Here is a 21,702-nt window from a genome sequence, read left to right on the forward strand (position 1 = left end):
GCCCTTCCTCACCTGGTTATATTTCATTAGATGACTCAAATATTAGACTAGGCTTTGGGGCAGGTTTTTATTACCTCCTGAAGATAGGCATGACCATCTCCATGGACAGAATCATCTCATCATCATTTCACACTCTGGAAAATACCTTGTGTAGGCAAAATAACTACATAGAATAATGCTACAGCTTTGTGCGGCCCCTGAAATACCAGCTGTATATTTGAGTTTTGGAGACTTAAAGGGGGGGGAACGACAGTGCTTGCTTTTGTTTCCTTAGTTGCTCGCAAGTTATTCTCCATCACGCCCATACTTCCCCTCACTATTCTTTATTATGAAGGACAGCTACTAAGCATCAAATGGAGCCTAAATAATTTAAGAAAAAAGAAAAAACCCACAACAAAAAACCAGCAAACCCCCCCACAAGCTTACATGTCTTTTCTGCAGTTGACACTGTTAGATGTTTTTTTTTTTTTCCTGTCGGCTTACCTTCCCTTGGAGCTACACACTCACACTGATGTCAAAAGAGCTGCACAAGTACAGTAGTAACCCAGTACTTGACCTAATGTGGTTTTACCTCTGCAAGCACAGCCTGGTCAGAGTGACAGAGCAGAAAGGTCAGGTTCTTGCAGGTACATTGTCAGCACATAGCCACTGGGCTCTAGGTGGTCATTTCTTTATACTGGCTACATACAACCACAGGCCCCATTCTTTTAGACACCAAAGTTAAAAATAAATGGCTAACCACATTATGGTGGGTTGCAGTTTAGTGTCGATAAGGACAATCTCTATAGATGTTGGCACAGACAACTGCTGCTAGCTCTCTGTGAAGGGAGTGAGCCAGTGCAAATGCAGATCCCAATTCTATAGAATCTATTCTATCTGGCTTTACAAAAAAGAGCAACAAAAGCACTTGCACAAAACTACCATTTTTAGTACAACAGATGCTGCTTCTTGCAAAGAAAGCTAAAACAACATGCTCAAAGCAAGCTTTTTAAACAAGGTCTGTGGGAAGAGAGGACATATGTTTTTAATAACATCTTATAAACATTTACAGGAAACAGCATCTCATTCCATATAAAGGCATTTGGTGTATTTTGTGCAGCACGATGTGAGGGGGTAGGAGGGGAGACTCAGTACAGATAATTAATTTTTTTTATATATTGAATGCTTACAAAAATCCACAATAAAGGTTTTCAGGGCCTCTGCTGCTTCTCTGCATATAAATACACTCACATGCAAGGGTCTATAACAATATATGACAGCATAAAATATGCAATATGCTTTGTTACTGCCATTTAGGTTTTGATCACTTAACTTGTAAAGTCAATCCTGATCTGTATGCTGGAAAAGCAGCAAGGCAGCACAGCACAATTAACTATCCCAGTGCCAGCAAATGGTAGTGGAACAAAGCCAGCAGACATCACCAACTCCTGTTGATCTTTCCAAGTGAGCAATAGCAAAAAATGGATGCTAAGATTCCAGGCCAGTAAATTACATCAAATGGCCATCCAGCAAAAATGATTTGTCCATTTTGCTCAGGGAAGGTAAGATGACCTTTTGAGAGTCAGACTTTTCATAAACTGCTTCAGACTTCTTGCTTCAACTGCCAGCTATTTCCAAAACCTCCCATCCAACATAAAGATGCTATACAGACCAAATTACCACACGAAAATACCTGAGCCCAACCTTGTAAAGCACATCAGGTAAGTATGTGAATTCCAATATATTAAATTAGATCCAAATGATGACATAAACAAGCAGTCTTCCCACTCCAAGAATTTGCTGCTTCTCCCAGATAGTGTTTTACACTAACAAATAAGTAAAAAAAACCCAAAGAAATCAACCAAACAAAAAAGCAATGACAACAACAACAAAACCACAAACAGCCAAGCCCTAGCACACCAAGATTTAGTGTTTCAGTGTGCCAGGAGCTTTTAGGCCCTTTCCCAGACTTGTTTGGTCTGAAGTGCTTTGGGTGTTTAGCAACTGTCTGAGCAAAAAGACAGCGGATTGTTTTTTCAGATAGCCACAGGTCATCCTGACACAGAGAGACTAAAACTGGCCTTTTTCAGGTTTAAAAGAAACTTTCTTATACAGATACCTGCCTCTAACTTGCACCTTGTACTCAAAGTCAGGCTGTCCTCATGCCCACCAGTATTAACTGCTATAATTTCCAACAAATTACCTTTCAAAGTCAGTCCTAAAAGGTACTATTCTCACTGCTATTCTCATTGACAGTTCCCACTTGAACAGGTGCTAAGCACTGCTTTTCATCCCCAGGTATTGTCACTATAAACTAAGAGTTCCTCATTGCTCTGTGTGAAAGAGAGTTCTAGGCAGAGTTTCCAATTTAAACCAATATTTATCAATAAATGCCTGCAGGACACAGTACAGTGGAGTGCTATAAATAAACAATGAGAACTGCTCAGAACTTGGGACTGCTCAGTTTTAAGTTCTGTGAAGTCTCAGAAAAATCAATTGCACTTACAAGAATGATCACAATCCCAGAAAGAGAATATACAGAGTACCTGGGGTGTGCTTAAAGCAGCGAGAGGAGTTAACACACTGCGCGGGCTCAGGATGGGGTTTGCAGAATTATCTTTTCCAAATGTTCACTGGGGGCTGTGCACATACTGAGCTGAAAGCAAATGTGATGATTCTCAGTCCAATTTGAAATTATATAAAAATGACTGGACAGACTTAGAAGGCAACACTTAGCCTCATCTTTCCCTAGGAGGCCACCACTGTAACACAGCAGCATGTCAATTACTGAGGGAGATACCAGTTTATCTGTAGCTGCTATCCCTTTATGTGAAATAATCAACGTCTTTTGGAAGGGGGTAAAACAGATATAAAAGGATATATTTTACTGCCTACTTCAACAGATTTGTTTTCAGACTGAAAAAGGATTGCTATTAAAACATTGCAAGCCAGTCATGTTCCGTGAAAGCAGATGAGGGCTTTTTTTTTTTTTCTCTTCTACCCCCCCTTTTGTAAATCCTGGACAGCAGCTCCAATCTCAAAGGGAAACAACATTAAACGGGATAAACACTTCTGCACTTCTCTGATCCTCAGAAGGACAGTTTTCTTCATGAAGTTTTGCACCCATTCTCTGATAAGAAAGGATGAACAAAGGAATCAACTGCAGGCACTGTTTTGCTCATCCCATCCCTTTCCCCCCACTTTTTTTTTTTTCCTTCAAACTAGACTAAAACTTTTAGTCCCCTCACAAACCAAAGCTGTAACAACTGACACAAATCAGTTATTACCTGAAAAACAAACAAAACAGAGGGCTTTCATATTGAGCTATTTAACTAGTAGCATTAATTGAGTTCTGCCCCATTGGTGGGCTCCTTTTAAATTCTCATATCCACTTTTCTGATGAAACTCTCTCAGATTTCCATGGAAAAAAGGAGAGAGTTAAACAGCACAGTGCTGAGAAACGAAGTGCTTCTTATGTGTCTTTTAACTACTGACACATTTCACCGCACATTATAAAGTGGTTTGAACTGATTCTAACATTAACATCAAACTATTAGTATTTTCTTATGGTGAACTCCCTAACCTCTAACTGCCAAAGAGGTTAAAGAGTCATAAACACAATCTAATAATTCATCTGCTCAACAATTTTAATCAGCATCAACCCAAGAGTTGCCTTTTCCTCATTTTCTGTTCTCCTTCACACAAGCCAAGCATTCTCCATGTGAAAGCACCCTTCAAGAGCCAGTCCAGTGATACACTTTCTTTAGATTCAAAAACCAAGAAACCTCAATGGCTGAGAAACTTAATTCCTTAAAAAGCTATTGGGTAGCCCTATTCTTACAGAAAGGGCAGGCTCTGACTCTACAGAGCTGATGCTACACATGGGTTTTGGTCTCATAACAATCACTACCTTTTAGGCAAACCTCCTCCTTTAATTCTCATGATTCTAAATAACCTTGCATTTGAGGAAGTGAACACCCATTTAACCACTCACGTTGCTCATGCTGTAAAAATCTAACTCCTTGCAGTTTTAACACATCTGTATCATCTTCTCATTGAACAGTCTGTGAGCAGAATTGCACCTTGTGCTGCTCCAGATAGATAAGTTTGCTACGTGAATTCCATTTGGATACCAGAAGCAATGTGACAAGGAGAACAAGTTTAGGGTATTTCCCCCTTCTCAGTCACCATTAAGGCTGGCATTAGGCTGAGCTGCACTAGCAGTTTAGTTTGCAAATTTTCAAGCTAAAAGGCAAAATGTAATTGTTCATAGTCAACAAATTCTGGAAGTAACCCAGCTCCAAGTGACAAAACCACTGGAAACGTACAGCCCTTTTCAGAATGGAACAAAATGCTTGCAAATATAAAGGCAACAAACAGGGAAAACAGTAGTGAGATACATCATCTGAGCAGATAAATGTGCACAATTATATCAGAGAGAAGCCTGTAAGTTTAAGAGGTCGCTTTCTAAGGCAGTTGTGTTTCAGAAGTTGAAGCTTTAAGCATGACAGGTCCTCCTGAAAATCCAAGAGAACTGTTCAAAAGCTTAGTGTCAAAGCACACATGCATTCCCTTGAAGGAAGCACCTAATTTAAACAATAAAACAAAGTTTTGCCTTTCTTCTCTCTGCCTCTTCAGTCCTGCGTGGCCTAAACTCAGGTATCATTCTACTGTGCAAGTAGCTGACAGAGCTTGCATTATGAAAGAAAAATACTTGCCATGGATCTTCTGAGCATCTGGATCATCCACACCAATAGCAATTATCTTCCAATCTGTCTCTCCTTCATCAACAAGAGCTAAAACACCCAAGACCTTCACCTGAACAATCTCACCAGAAGAACGAATCTGAAATAGAAGATAACCTCACAAAGATTTGGAAAACACCACATAACATTTCCCTGTTATTTTAGACAAAATACTACTTCTACATTTTTTGACCAGCAGCTAACAGAACTGCAAAGCAGATCTATAAACCCAGCAAACATCTACTTAATGTTACCAGCCTTTTTCACTGCTATTCATCAATCCTCAATTCTCCAGTCAGCATTTAAGCAGATGACCACTTCTCTTCTACCCCACTTACCCTCAACACCTTCTTACTCTTCACACCAACCTGCAAGTTAAAGTTATCTCATACTAATTTTTTCACTTATTCCTGCCTTTTGACTTTCTCTCACCTCTTAAGTCTTAATTATCTCTTGCTGTTCCTTCCTCTAGAGTCCAATACAAACATATAAACACACACCTTATCCCCAGAAATATCAGCACAACTCTTTTTTTGCATTTTCTTGGGAAACTTCTCCCTACCAGCTAATATTCCCTTTAAAACTTTCTGGATCCCTTAAAATTCAGCTTTAGATTCTGTTCCTCAAATGAAGCCACCTTTGCTGAGGTCACTAATTGAATTTCCCCTTGCCTAAACTATCCCAAAACGGCATTCTCCCAAACTCATTAATTTCATAACTCCACCACAGATGACTGCTCCACTCTCTGCTGCCTCCACAGTTACGTAGAATTTTCTATGACCTGAGCCTTTCCCTTTACCTACTAATGGCATTTCCTGCACCTTATTTTTTGTATTCCATTCACTCTGTATCTCGTAAGTCTCAACAGCTTCCTGTCTCCTCAAAAGAGGGATTTACTTCTGTTTGTACCCACAATAAACCTACCTCTTTTGTGAGTCTGGCCTTGTAAGTTTATGCACATGATGCTGCCCTATCTCCTCCTCTTTCAGACACCTATTCCTAGCTCCAGTATTGCTAATAGGGGGAAAAAAAACCCCAAAAAAACAAAAAAACCTTTTTCTTTCCCCAAAATCTTAACCCTCTCCTCCATCACCTGAAACTCCCTGTCCAGCCACAGAACTTCAGAGCGACATTCTCTTATTTTCCCTTTTATCCAGTACACAGATTTTACCAAATTATGCTTTTTCTCTCCTTTTTAACTATCCACCACTTCTTCACCTATTCCCTCCTCAGATCCTCTATTCACACTTTGGTCAGCCTTAAGACTATTACCATCTTTTCTTGTTTTTCATCTGCTCTTCTCTTCCAGGTGTTACCAAATTGTTAAATTAATATTTATAAATTAATCATCATAAAGACAAACCTTTGAACCTATTTCACAAACATCAATAGGATCATTATCCCCACAACATCCTGTGAAGTTATCTCTATGGCTTGGATCTTCCCAGGTCTGTCAAAGGAAAAGAGAATTATCAGTTACCAGCTGATCTGGAATTGCATTTCATCTAACTAGTATGATTAATAAAAATGTCAGCTTTCTGAACACAGGCTTGCTCAATGGGAAAAGAAAAAACAAACAGCCAATGAACTGACATGGAGTAACTCATCCTCAGAACAAGTTAATATGAAGATTACTGAAGTCACACTATGAAAAAGTTACCTGCCTCTACGACTGAACACATGCACTTTACCAAACTGCAATGACTAAGACATCAGAGGACCCTAAATACATGAGGCTTTAGTTACATGTGGCTGTGGGAGTAAGCTAGGACATCCTGCAATCATATTGGTGTACTCTTTGAATACCATGGCATTAATATGAGTTCCTTTCAAAAACATCTAGACTTTGACCTAATCAAGCTCCTAGATATGGATACATCAGCACCCAATTAGATTTTTAAGTTTTTAGATTTAGGTATGAAATATTTCTGAGTATTTTGAGATGTGTACATCAGCACAGCAACAGCCAACGGCTTAAGACCAAAGAAGCTTCTCCAGGAGACAAGTTCAAATCCCTGCTCTGAGCTCTGTACAAGCAAGGAATCATAGGCATGTCACACTGACTTAATTACTAGACCAGCACTAGTTTCCTTACTGGCAACTGATTCTGAAGTTGAGAAGTTTTCCTGGTCAGAGTTTTGAGGCAAATAAAGTTGTTTTGAAAAGCACAGAAAACTTTTTCCACCCCCTCCCCCTTGCCCGGGAGCTATACTGTTTGCTCCTGTTGCCCATGGTATGCCTCCACCTCAAACCTGTTCTTGAAAATTCAACTGATACTAAAAGGCAAACCAGCAAAAAGAAAAATCGCTCAAGAGAAAATTTCAACTCAAAACTTCCGAAGTACTATTCCCCTGCCCAGCTGCACCCCTCCACCTACAGGTCAGGAGGAAAGCTTGCTAGGAATGATATTGTTCTCTGGATAGTATGGCACCTTCTACACTAATGATAGGTCTGCTGTCACTTTGTTCTTCTCTACTCCACATCATAAAACAGCAGCTACGAAGACCTATCTTTAATCTGTATACTAGGGTTGAACTTCTGATCCTGGCAACTGCTGATCTTGATGAAAAGTCCTCTTGTGATAACAACGACACTGAATTGGATTTTGTTTATTATCGCTGTTTGTGGAAATCTGCAGTATCATCTAGAGTTAAATGATGAAAATTTTAATGATCCAACTGGTTTTGAAGTTATTACAGAAAATAAAATTTACAATTACCTCTAGCTCTCTCTGACTCACAAATTAACAAGGAGAGCTTAACATTTCTCCTAGGTAAAGCATCATAGTCCAAAATAATACACTTTTTGTAGAAAAATGGTCACATGTTTCATTTTGGCATTGTACTAAGGCACACATGAATTTCAAAACATTAGAAGGAATTGCTGGCTCCCAATTATACCTACTTGGATACTTTGTCTACTGAAACTGCTGGCTGGCTAAGAGCTTCACTGCTACACTCCAACACCTGCCTGGTACTCTCTTCTTAAGGGATCAACAACTTTCATTGTTTATGCAGTAAAGTGTAAAGAAAAACAATGACATCATGTTCTTCAGTACTAATTTAAGTCCAACGTGTTATTCACAGAAATGAAAAAAAGCTTAAAACTTTTCATTATGCTCAAAGTCCCAGCCATTAGTTGGGCTTCCTCAAAGCTCAAAGTTTTGAATGCATCAAGATCAGTAGCAATTCATAGTTCAGAGAAAAGCTAACTAAAGCACTTGAGGTTTAATCTAAAAAGAACAGCCCTGCTCTTCCTTTTTGCTAAATATATTAAGAGATCTCAATTAAAATGTATGCTGCAATACATAAAAATACTGAAGTTTTGAGGGTTTAAGTGCTTTTTTTATCAGAAAAGGGCTACTCAACAAAGTATTTGTAAATAGCAGACTATGACAGTTGCTAGTCCTGCCACTGCAACACAGAGATGCAGACTAAATACTTCAGATTTCTAGATCACTTAACTCCTTCCTGAAACACTGCACATACTTACACCCATACTCCAAATTTATGGACACTATAAAATGCAAATATAAAAAAACCCTAATTTACAAATGTATCAAAGAGAAACATCCCTCTTGGAACTGATTTACATTCAGACAGTACCCAAGATTTACAAGGCAATTTACAGAGAAGACAGAAAACTTTCAGCGTTGTAACAAAAACGTTACCTGTGGGAGGGCACCATAATTCCATATATAACCCTTGTGAGGAAAGATATTGGCCACATATCGAAGCTTGCCTTTCTTTGTGTCTTGTTTAATGGGATTCAGTGGTTCCTCAGTGGCAATCTAAGCAATCATGGAAAAGAAAGAGGGAAAGAGAGAGAGAGAATGGTAAAATGGAAAGCAATTCAGTGTCCAATCAAAGATTTCAGAAGCTGCTGTTTAAGTATTACAAGTAGGATGGCCTCACTAAATCTCAAGGGTCATATTTAAAAAAGGTTTTAAATAATGTCATGAAGCATGCAAAAATCTAGAAAAGTCATTAATTTACATGGAAACTGTCATGGTTATGCATAAATACTGAAAGGAACTTAGAAGCTCTTGCACTTTAGAGTACAAGGCCAACAGACATACAAATGCTGGCACAAGTTCTTCTGACAACAGGAACTTTGACAGCAACAGGTAAAGTGTTCCATTTTCTCCCCCTCTGTTCATTTCTCTCCTGTTGCATACATCCCTTCTCTCCATCACCTCTCAGCATAGAAATGCTATTTAGTGAGCAAAAGCTCTTCATAGCCACCAAAAGCCAAATTCACACAGATTTGGAATAAGTTAAGGTAGCATCAGAAAGCAGCATTCTGAAAGCACTCATAGAAGGATTGACTAATTGAAGCTGAACAGTTTAGAATTGTCATCATCCTCCCCAAAAATCACCATAACCATCCTTTTAACACTCCACACCACAATTCAATCCACATTACCTTGGCTCTTGCTTGCAAACACTCACGTGAAGGGCATCACATTTGCTACAGGCCCAAGTGGTTAGATTGGCTCAGGTGATACACTGCTTGCAAGCATGAGTGCCACAGCCCTTAGTCCATACTCATTTTACAGCACCCTTGTAATTTACCTGAAGCACCACCAAAATTCATCCCAAAAGAATTGAATCACGCCAAACTGTTCAGAGCATGAATTTATTCCACAAGTAAACCCTCCAAGTTCCACACATTTTTGCTTTCACAATTGATTATACCTCCTTCTGGTTATAGCTTAGCAGAGAATACCTCAAATATGTCACCTGGAACTCTGACAGAAGCAGAGCCCAGCAATGCTTTTCTTGATCCAAATCAGCACAAAGAGGGCTAACTGATAACATCCGACAGAAGTCTCATGAAAAGCACCTTCAGTAAAATCAAGGGAAGAACAACAGAAATACAAGAAACTGGTAAGCAGGAAGTCTGATACCAGTGATGTAATAGCGGAGAGCATTTGTTCTAAAGCAAGGTTTAATTTCCTACAGTCTCCATTCCACATGAGGCAATCTCAGCACAGAGATGCAGACAAGACCTGGTATTAGCACCTCACCACAGCCTGGGTTGAAGGACTGTCATGGCAATTGTCATGGTAAACCTAGTTTAGGTGATTTTCCCACACCAGGGAAAGGAGAAAGCCAAATTCTGAAAGAACAGGCCAGGAAGGTTTTTTGGTGTTGTTTCATATCAAACTACTTAACAGCTCAACCACAAATTTTCTTGGAAGCACCTGGGGAGCATCCCTATAATTAATAAAAATGTTTAGGAAGATAGGACATATCACTTCATGAACACTACAGATGAAGTTGTATATTGTAACTGTTGAGGAACAAGACACTGGGCTCCACTTTTAAAATACCTCCCTGCAGGAACAGATACTTTCTATCACTGAAGTGCCCAAGTATTTTGTTCGATGACAAGGAAATGCTTTTTCATTTGCACTCCAATGGCCTTATTTGGCATAGCACACTACAGAGGGGAAATGAGAGGAATCAAATCCTTCAAGTGGAATGCTCCACGAGCAGGCAAGGGTAAGACTAATTGTTGGCCAATGCTCTGCAAACCAGTTTTCTAGGACTCTGTTGCAGGTGTGCTACATTCTGCAGTCAAAAGGCTGTCAAGAAGCAGCACTCACCTGAGAAAGGAAAACCAAATCAGAAATATTTTATAATCACATGGGAAGTATATTTTATAATCACATGGGACATATCAGTACACACAATTTCTAATTACTTTTTAATAGACAAAATGTTGTTTGTCAAGAGGAAACCACACTCTGGTTAAACTGACTGTTTGAAGCCACTGCATTGTTGTGACTTTCATAAATACCTATATAATCAAAGTATTTTTCTTAATTACCTCCATTTTTGCATTTGTCCAACGAGGTACCTCTACAATCATATTAAACAGGACCTAAACCAAAGAACAATGACAGAAGTGAAAATAAAACCCACTTGGTAATTAGTATTTTATGCTAAGACAAATTCTTTCCTCTTTATTCATACATTAATCACATCTCTCTGTTCCAGCTGCTTTTACATTAAGTACAACTCATTTGGTTACACATAATGACATGGTTCATCCTTTCCCCACCCCATGCCTTTGGGAATATGAACAACAATTAGCGCAGATTCACATGGTATGTTTTATTCCCATGTCAGTACTACCCTTCACAAAATGTTCAGAAAGTCCCTGGAGTGGTTTACCACAAGGCAGTGGTTTACTCTACTTGTTGAAGAGGGATGGACAAAGGACAAAGATGCCTTTCCCCAAGCACTAGAAAAGACAAGAATTTTGGGTTTTCCCCTGAGGATTTATTTCTTCAAGGCCTTCTCTTCTTCAGCATCATTCATTTTCTAAAAACCTATACAAATACAATAACTACTAACATTTCTGATTCTCTGTCAGATCTGGTTGAAGAGCAAAATAAATCCAAAAGTAATGGTGGGGGAAAGATACGGACACAGACATTTGATGTTTGTGTTTGCCTTCTTCCTAATGGAAATGAAGTGAAAGTTGTTTTAAAATGGGGGGGTGTAGGGAATAATAAACCTAAAACGTGTAAACCCATGTTTTTAGAAGAAGAGTAAGTAGTCTGTACCCTTCTTACTGAAGAAGCTGAAGTGATGTTTTCTAAAGAGAAAAACAACTCTGTGTAACTGCAGTAAGGTTTCTCCTGAAGCTGAGTTAGGTACTTCTTGGGAAGTACAGTACCTCACAACAGGTAACTAGAGCAAACCACCCAGCAATGTCTGCAATCTATGTTCTTCTAGGTTACTAAAATAACCCCTAAATACCACATTGCCTGGGATATCTCTTCACAAAGAAAATTCTCATTGATGTTAAAAACAACAGTTCAAGGAGGACGAAATGTACTATTGCAGAAGTTCTTAAGAAGTCCAATCAACTGAAGTCTTGCACAGATTCTTTAGCTACACTGCACTTAAGGCTCCATCAGACTCTTACATATTTTTATTTTTGCTGTTTGGGTCCTGCAGCTGTAACGAACAACACTACCAGGGTCAACACCACAGTTTAATTCCAGTAATCCCAATGGTTCTATGATCTTCTCCTCCCAAACAAACCTGAAATTTGGAAAGCAAGAAAAAGCAAATGAAAATCCCAGCTGCCATTAAGCATTTCTCCCATGAGATCACAACCTATGCACAATTCTGACAACAAATTCTGAGTAAGTTTGAATTAAATTTGCCAGACGTTAGTACCGAACCCATACCGCAATCAGTGGCATGTCAGATAGAATTACTTTTCCTAATCAGGCATTGAACAAATAAAACAAGAAGAGAAAAAAGAAAAAGGAGAAAGGTGCTTCAGGTCAGTTTCATAAAGTACATCCTATGTATATATGAAAAGCTGAAACAGAGAAGTTATCGGAAAGAGAGCTCAAAGATGTCAAAACTAAGGAAGCAGAGAGAACAAAGCAACATACATGCATACATGTAGCAGCAAGTAAAGGAAGGGTTGGAAGAAAGCCAAATATAGTCTGCACATCCACCTGGGAAACACTTGAAAAAAAGAAATGCACAGTATGAAAGCCAGCACTGACAAGAAACTCTTAAACTGCCAAGCAGGTCAATGAATTGTTCTGACTGGTAGCTACAGGTAGAAAATGTACAGACTACTCCTGGAATTATATGTGATGTTGTTCCTCTCCACCACAATCCTGTGGTTTTGTTCTTTAGATGCCACTTTGTCTTTTCCTGACCATATCTAATACAATGGCTTCAACAACCTGTAAATCCTGTTTTTCAGATTTAACCGGTGAAGAGAGTCCAAATCTTCACCCAAACATTCTTGGAGCTGGACAACTGGACTGAAATGAATACAATACTCTTCCCAAAACCAAAAACCCATCACTTGGATTTAATTCAGTTTTAAGATCAGGCCTTCATAATTTGCAGTATCAGTCAACTGTGAATTGTCAAGAGTCTTACATGTGACAGCCTGACAGATTAATTTGTATGCAGAAAAATCCCCTCAAGTACTCTCTCTAATGCTAAGCTGCCACAAGCATTTATGAGAGATTAATAACTTCATGCAGTGCTCACACTTAAAAATAAAAAGTTTTATTTATAGGGCAATCACAATTTCACAGTGATGAGACAGAATTCACTGGAATGGAGAAGACAGCACATACTACTAGATTGATAGATAGAAAGAAGTATACTTCCATGTTTTTTTTGGGAGGTTTTTCTCCTCTTTTCTATCTTGTTTCCCTCTTTTTTTCAATCACTCTTGTCTTCCCAGATCAAGTACCTATTCTTTCCAATTACTTGAATGTTTTCCCCCTATCTCTTGCTGCAAAACCGTCCCTGCCTCAGCTGCAAACAGAAATGCAAGTGTCAGACACCACCTGCGTTCACAGATTACCATCTGCATATGCCATTCAGTGGTTAGTTTTGGATGGTGAATGCATCTGCTAATGGGTATTTTCATCTTTACTTTCAATGGGCCTAACAAAAAAATTCTACCTCACCAAAGCCTAAACTGAGCAGTTCTATGCCCTCAAGAAATAGTAAGACTGTTTCAACAGCCAACAGAAAAAGGATCTCTCATGAAATGAAAACTATTGCTTTGAAAAGTTTACTATTTAATTGCTGTCCTACAACAGCAGTCAGCTGTCTGACTGTGAGACTGCTGCTTGCCACAGTCCAGATTTAATCCAACTCTACAAGTGTCTAATGTAGAAGGGACTCCACCTCATGACAGCAGACCATACAACAGGTCAGATGGACTAGTTCCTTACAGGCTAGCCTCATGCCAACTGCCAGCTGATGTTTCTTCAGAAAGACAGTCTCCTGGAGCATGCAAGGAAAGAGGAGTTTCCTAGATCCAGATAAAAGGGACAGAACCCATCTGCTAGTGGAAGTGACCTGACAGCCCAAAGGGACTTTCAACCCAGGGTATTACATAGCTTGCTTGGGTTCAAGAGAACATTAGACAGACACTTGTACTTATGCTCCATGATACCTTGAAGTGGTGATGGAAATTAAAATAAATAACAAGCCATTTGCTCAACACAGAAGTCAAAAGTGTATTTTCTAATTCCTAGCACTGCACAGGAAAACCAGCAGAAAAATGACATCACAAGGAATCCCCAGTACGTCTACAGGATATCCTTTATTTCCTAAAGACTACACTCTAAGCATACTACATAGGAATTCTTGTAGGACATGTTTGCTTTGTCAGGGTGTTGTCTTTAACACAGCACTCCATTTCAGCTGAACATCATTTGTAATGTATCACTATACCATTTTTGCACAGACAAGCAAAAATGTCACCTTCACACAGAGGAGGAACAGGGTTTGAGTTTTTGAGAGATGAAAACCATAGGAAGATAAAAAGAGATACAACTATACTTAAACATATCCATACAGCAAGTGTTGAGAAAAGCAAGAAAAATACAGACTGTTGCACCCAGGTAAACTGTGAGTCAGCATTCTCCCCACTAAAACTGATGGCCAAAAATAACTGTTAGCTCTGACACTACAGATTCTTACAGAAGGCAGCTCATTTTGATCAGGGTTTGTTATTACAAACCTCAATATCACAAAAAGAATAAGAAAACAAGCAAACAAACCAACCATTAAGTGAATTTCTGACACTTATCTTTACAGTCTGCCCCTTTTGGACTCCAATACACCCTTCCCAGAAACAATTCTTCCTTACCTAACTTTCCCTTTCTTGTTCAATTATTGCCTTTCCCAGTTTTCCCAGTTTCCTTAGTTGGTGCATTTGAAGTGAGGGGTTTAACAGGTATGGTTTTGCCCAACAGCTGAAATACTTAATGCTGAGCTCCAAAAGTTCAGCTCATTTGAAGAAGTAGAGCAACCTATGCGGAGGAAGGAAAGTGATAAGAGAGATAAAGAGAGGAACAGAAACCCAGTATAATTCCATAAAATGACAAACATCACCACTTTTCCAGGCCTGACTGCCATTCACTATCACCTCTGCATGACAGGGAGAAGAGATATGCCAATGGTTACAATTGCTTTAGTCATCTTTATAGTAGAATGACTAAGTTAAAAACCAAACCAACCAACCAAACAGCAACAACAACAATAAAGAAAACAAAAAAAAAACCAGCAACCCACCCCTGAAAGCATTAGAGGCAGCATTTGGGGGCTACTGACCCATCCTTATTGAGAAGCTCTGAGCTCACAAGACAGAGGAAAGAAAAAGCAGCTGTGATTTCCATTTCTTTTCTCTCTGCTCATTTGCAGTTATGTAGGGATTCTCATCAGCCATCACCTGAACATGGCAGCAAGCATTTGAGGATTAAGGAGAATGAAAAAGATGAGCTTCAGTCCAGCAGCAGTATGAACAAACAATGATGTTTAAAAAGAAAAAAGAAAAGGGGAAAAAATAAGAAAAAAAAAAAGGAGAAAGAAAATAAGGACTGTCATGAAATAAACCCAGAAATAAGTGGAGAAGCTTGTTTAGAAAACGAGTACAAATGTTATAGACATTCCCCATGTTAACACTAGCTACAAGGTATTTGCCAAAAAAACCCAACAAACCAGATGCCAACAACATCTGGAGACCAAGCATACTGTATCTAAATGAGAAGTCAATGGGACTTTTCCAATACAAATGAACATGCCACATAGCAAAGAAGAAATGCAATGCCCAGCATAAACGCAAAGTGCCTGCTGCCTATTCAGAGTATAATTCCCTAATGTTACAGTGAAAAGCAGATCACAAACACTATGTAAATTTTGCCCACAGTATCTCCAACGTGGTGTCAGGCATAGTCTCTGATAAACTAGTTACTGGACACATTCACCTGTAAAACTGCTCAGTGTACAGCCATGACCTGAATGAACATGAAACATTGGCTTTGTCCAGTTTAAGGAATCATTTATTTTAAGCTTGATCAAATCATTGCTGCAACTTACTCTGTAAAGCATCTCTGTGTCAGTAGATTTTAACTGGACTGATGAATGAAGGTTTCTTTTACTCAGTTTTATTAATCTATATCAACACAAAGTGAGACTTGCAGCTATTGGACACATCCATACCAAAAGGCTGGGCAAGCTCAAGCATCAGGATGAAACCTTCATTGATAACCTAAAATTTGGAACACATGAAATGGACATGCTATGGCCCAGGTTACGTATACTGCAAAAACATCTACCATGAGCAAAGAAGTCAGTGAAGCTGTAGCTAAGACAGAAGACAAAGTCAGTACAAAGTCTGCACCTGTGCTGTGTGGGAAACGATGACAACTCTTCCCTTCCTATGAAACATACCAATTTTATCATAAGACAACTCTGACACCAGTTTTGAACACTGTCCCAAGCATGAGGCCTTCTATCAGATCACCTGTGTCAGACCACTTTCATGATCCCTTATACCTCACCTAACCAGCTAAATTATCAGAAGTTTTTGCCTGGGAGAACCAATTCAACTGAAGTCCACAGGGGCATTTCAGCACCATGCCACCTACAGAATACAATAAACCAAAAGCTGTCTCCTGTCTTTTTTTCTGGTGGTGGTGGTGGTGTTTTCCCCCCACACCCGCCACCCCTCCAAATGCTCCTGTGGGCGTCTGCAAGTCAGAGGACTATAATCTCTACAGGCTTGGACAGATTCCTTACAAAGGCCAACACTTTAAATAATATTTTGTATTCAAGAACACTGGAGTCCTCTGAATGAGATGGCATGTGAGTACGTCAAAGACTCTTCCACCACAGCAGGGAAGCAACAGGTCACATTTGTCTTAAGATAACGATGACCTCTTCAAACCTTCTTCCTACTAGATATGGAAGACCATATTCAACAATCAGCCTCTTGACAGTTTTGACTGTAACCATAATGGGAACTACTCTTCGAGACAGAGATGTGAAACTTTTGGTACCTTTCACAGATATTTACTTGGGTAGGAATGGATTTCAAGTGCAATGTTTAAGACAAGGCAGTGGTTCAGACTGCAAGCTCCTAATTTTGTGACTGAAAGAGAATGATTTCTTTCAGCAGACTTTCACCCTCAAAATAACTGCTCTCTAGTCTTCAACAGCTGAAAAACATCTGTAAAAGCATAAGGATCAGATATCAAGAGTGGCTGCAAAGCAAAATTTCACTGAAATTCAGTAAGGTCCAAAATGTTCTAAGAAATGACTGCACTATTAAGAACAGTTCTACAGAAACACCACAGTGTTGCCCTTAGAACTACAAGCTGAGGCTGCAAAACAGAGACCTGCACAATGTGCAATCCCCTATCCCATGAATGTTGAAAACAAACTCCTCTTTACCTTCTTTACTGGTATCATGAATGCCAAGAACAATTTAAAGAACGTTAGACAGACTGAAGCAACTCAGTAGAATTACCTTCATTTTCCATGGCTAAACTGCCATCTGATGAGCCTGAGTTCAGCATAATTTAACACACACTCTTAAGAGGGCTTGCCCTTCTTGAAAGTAACAAGTAACTGCCACTATAAAGGACAAGTTTTAAAGATGCGGCTGTGTTTCCAGGCCAAATTCAGTGCAAGAATCATCTTAACACGAGGTATCAGTAGTAGCCTTTGTGTCCCTGGACTACAGTAATGAGTACAGTGCTTCAAAGGTCTTCAGAAATCAGGACATGGCATTAAATTTCTCATTTTCCCTTTATCCCCTGATGTAAGATATGCTTTCCCTATATACAAGCTCACAGGATTCCATTTCTCAGCAGGCCAAGGCGAAGATTGCTGCTGAAGAGCCCAGTGTATAGAAGAAGCTGCTTTCCTGAATGCAAAGATCCCTCTATTTTCTCTCTTTCCCACAACTCCCAAGGAACATGATGAGAAACAGATTCCTAAACAATTTGCATCCACACTTTTTACCCTCTAAGACCAAGCACTTCTGGGATGCCTGCACATTTGTCTCCCTACTTGCATCAGAAGCCCACAAAGACTGGAATGTACATTTGCCTTTGCTGATGTTCATGGAATCACAGAATCATTCCAGTTGGAAAAGACCTTTAAGATTATCAAATCACCATTATCTAACTCTTTCTGTAGTTAGGACAGTTTTTTCCACATCACATGGTTAGTTACAGTTTTGTCTTATGACTGGCCAAACATACCAGAAGATAAAGGCTGGGACATACACCCAAACTTCACAGCTTTAAAGCACAATTTGTTTCATTTTTTAATTTCACTTTGTTCTGCTACAGAACAAAGTCCCTTTGCAGGCGAAAGCACTGCTAAAAAAAGTGCTCCAGTTTGCAAAAGACACTTGCATAAACAAATCTGGTACTATAGAAAAAGCCTGAGTAGACCTTCCATGTTATTTCTTTTTTCTTTTGTTAGGCTCAACTTCAGTGCTGGTTAATGCAGAACCACTAGCAGATGTGATTTTTCTCTCTTTAGGCTTCATAGATGAGTACAGAAAAACAAGACATCCTCAGTTCTAAAGAGCAGATGCTAAGTCTGCCCTAAGATATGTGGGGGTTCTGAAGTTTTGTGTACATAACAAAGATTACCCACAAACAGAGCATAATGAACATTTCATTAACGAAGGTTCTATTGCAAATGTTTCTGAACACAATAGTAAAAAAGGTAACAGGTTTACTCCGCAATAGTCATGATGAACCTTTCAAAGACTGGCATAAATGTGTTTGCCTTTGAGAATATCTCAATGAATAAAAGAATGCTGATATTTCTGGCCCATTCAAAGAAGAGAATATTAAATCCCTTTAAGCCTCCTCCTCCTCCTAAAAGATGTGCATTTGAAGGTATGTCAACTATATTCAGTGAGAGCAAGTTCACGTTGCAGAATAGCAGTGCTGGAAAGGCAATAGGGGGAATAGTTTAAAAAAAAAGCTTAGATGTACCTCTGTTCCAGTAGTCTTTGACCTCTTTGCAGGAATCTCTTTTTCCTATCAGGAAAGAGTGAAGTAAAGAAGTGTATAAACAACATGAGAGAGCAATACTGTAGTCAAATAAACACAGACAACAGTCTTTTTTTATGCAATTGAAACTTCTTTTATGAGTGCAAAAGCCTAAACTATAACTTTTTAGGCTACATATTCAGTTCTGTTTCATTGTGAAACTATAACCTACCCGATGTTAAGAGGTGAAGATAAAAACGTACAAGGACACATCCACTTTCTCCCAACTAATAAAAAATTTAAGCAGCAATTTAAGCCTCTCAACTGATTACAAACACAGTCATCCTCCATTCAGTTCAAAAATATAAAAAACAAAACAAATAAAACCAATGTATTAAATAAGGCTGGAGTTATCCATCATAAAATAAAGTCCTCAAAGCTTAGACCACAGTAGGAAGAGCATGTAATAGGCAGTTCCTTAAGTCCTCCTCTAACAGAGACCTTCACAATGACTCATTTTCTTGCTCCCTGCTCAGGCCCCTATACTCTGTGTTCCTTCCTTACTCATACACCAAAATGAAGGCCTCACCACAGTGATCAGACACTGCTGTACTACAATTTAATCTACAGAAAAATCACAGCCTATAATCTGCCCTGTCAAACCTTAAACTCTAGATGCAGGGACAGCAAGGCCCCGGGGAACGTGTGCTGAAAATGCCTATTGCTTTTACAGCAGTAGCACTCATTGAACAGACCATATTAGTAAAGGCTCTCTGAATGAGACTCACCTCTTCCATTGACTAGCACGCTTAGGGTGCGCTGATCAGAAAGGTCACATGCATATTTTTAGTCTCTCACTTTAAATAATTCAAGAGATTAGTTCATTAGTTCAGAAGTCTCGATCTGAACACATGGTAAGTGATGACCTTTCTCACTTCCTATCATCCATACAGACCCACCAACGAATCAAGAAAATGTCTGAAACCCTCCCATTTGTTTGTGTAACAAGCATACCATAATAAGCAAACCGAAGTCTAAACCAGAGACTGGCAGTTCCTACCAGTGGCACACAAACCAAGCGTTTCATTATTGCTATAATGAAACTCCAGGGAGTGGGGCTAACAAGATGTGAAAGTGCTCAGCTGCACCTCATGCCTTGTAATTCTCCAGAGGCATGATTACCAATTCTCTCTTGGGATTTATCATTATTGTTGGCTCCCAATTACAATGTTCCTTTGGGGAATTAAAGGAATACACCCTAAGTTACGTAAGCACATGTAGTACATCTCCCACTGCAAGGAAACGTACACTGGAATTGCTGATTGGGAAAAAAAAAAGAGCAAAGCCAATTGAAAAAGAGTAACAGTAGAAAATTAATTGAAGTGCATAGAAACCCATAACAGAAGAGGAGAATTAACACAAGATATAGTGAGAGTTCCCCTGCACTCAATCACTAGGAGACTTTCTACACAGTCATCGTTGTTTTGCTGCAAGCTACTGAACTCAGCAGAGAAATTTGGTGAAGTTTTTGTGCCTGTATTAACAAGGAACCAGCCTAGGTTAAAGCGGTCCTGTCTGGCACTATACATTTAATTGCAATAATATTAATTGCTAAAAAACAAAAAATGCTTTTTAAAACTGCGTTTTTACCCAAAGAATACCAACAAAATTGTCATCACTTTGAAATAAATTTCAAGGCATAAACACATACCTCTTTAGATGCAGCAAAGAGTGGAATATCATGGAATGGCGAAATATATTTACCATCTGCATTCTCTGAAAAACAATCCAAAAAAGTAGCATTATACACCTAAAGCTATGCCATAAAACGCCAGTGTTGCTAACTTACAGAACTGTATGATATGCCACAGTTATGCAGCAGTTAAAACTTTTTCTGAAGTTTAATTTCAAGGACTTAAAAACACAACATGCATGCCAGAAAAGGAATCTGACTGCATGACAATGAATTATTAGAATAAAAACTCTTGCTTTAGTATTCAATACTATTCTTCTGACTACAGAATCACAGAATCAACCAGGTTGGAAAAGACCTTTGAGATCATCGAGCCCAACCTATTACCCACTACCTTCTAATCAACTAAACTATTGCACTGAATGCCTCATCCAATTTTTTTTTCAACACTTCCTGGGACAGTCACTTTATCACCTCCCTGGGCAGCCCATTCCAACGGCAAATCACTCTTTTCTGTGAAGAATTTCTTCCTAAAAATCCAGCCTAAACCTGCCCTGGCGCAGTTTGAGACTGTGCCCTCTAGTTCTGTCACTGGTTGCCTGGGAGAAGAGACCAACCCTCACCTGGCTACAGCCTCCCTTCAGATAGTTGTAGAGAGCCATAAGGTCTCCCCTGAGCCTCCTATTCTCCAGGCTAAACAACCCCAGCTCCCTCAGCCTCTCGTCATAGGCCTTGTGCTCCAGACCCCTCACCAGCCTTGTTGCCCTTCTCTGGATATATTCAAGCATCTCAACATCTTTCTTAAACTGAGGGGCCCAGAACAGGACACAGTACTCAAGGTGCAGCCTAACCAGTGCCGAGTACAGGGCAAGAATGACTTTCCTGGTCCTGCCAGCCACCCTATTCCTGATACAGGCCAGGATGCCATTGGCTCTCTTTGCCACCTGGGCACACTGCTGGCTCATGTTCAGCCACCTGCCAACCAGTATCCCCAGGTCCCTTTCCACCTGGCTGCTCTCCAGCCACTCTGACCCCAGCCTGCGGTGCTGCATGGGGTTGTGGCAACACAAGCTATGTAAAAATGGCAAAATCCTTTCATTCTCTCTTCTCCTTACTGGAAGAGCCATTAATAGGACCACAAAACAAACAAACAAACAAACAAAACCCCCCAAACAAACAAAAAACCCAAACAACAAAAAAAACCCAAACAAATCACCACCAAACCACTAAGAGAACCTCATTTCCATGGGTGCTCCATGAATTAAGCCCTCGGGACTTCAATGTCTCTCCAATAAATTGAGTTTCATGATCACGAAGAGAAAATCCCCTAAAACAATAGGTCAAATTCTGGCCAAAAAAATAAATGAGGGGTGGGACAACTGCTCAGGCCCTTGACATGCAATGTCAGCCTCCAAAAGAGCAGAAATTAACATTAACTTAATGGGGCCCAATCTGCACTTTAGCCTTACACTGTA

The 21,702-nt window shown here is 39.5% G+C and overlaps 1 protein-coding gene across 1 annotated transcript in view; it reads right to left on the reverse strand.

Moving 5' to 3' along the window:
* The window catches only part of PPA2 (inorganic pyrophosphatase 2), a 36,239-nt gene that overhangs the window by 12,797 nt on the left and 1,740 nt on the right, over positions 1–21,702 (reverse strand). Inside the window, exons 3-8 of the mRNA XM_054382964.1 lie at positions 20,246–20,310; positions 18,538–18,582; positions 10,560–10,613; positions 8,395–8,514; positions 6,088–6,174; positions 4,698–4,824 (exon numbers count right to left, since the gene is read on the reverse strand). Coding sequence (XP_054238939.1) covers positions 4,698–4,824; positions 6,088–6,174; positions 8,395–8,514; positions 10,560–10,613; positions 18,538–18,582; positions 20,246–20,310 — 498 coding nt within the window. The remainder of the gene's footprint in view (positions 1–4,697; positions 4,825–6,087; positions 6,175–8,394; positions 8,515–10,559; positions 10,614–18,537; positions 18,583–20,245; positions 20,311–21,702) is intronic.

Source organism: Indicator indicator, chromosome 8 (genome assembly GCF_027791375.1).
Source record: "Indicator indicator isolate 239-I01 chromosome 8, UM_Iind_1.1, whole genome shotgun sequence".
Lineage (NCBI taxonomy): Eukaryota > Metazoa > Chordata > Aves > Piciformes > Indicatoridae > Indicator > Indicator indicator.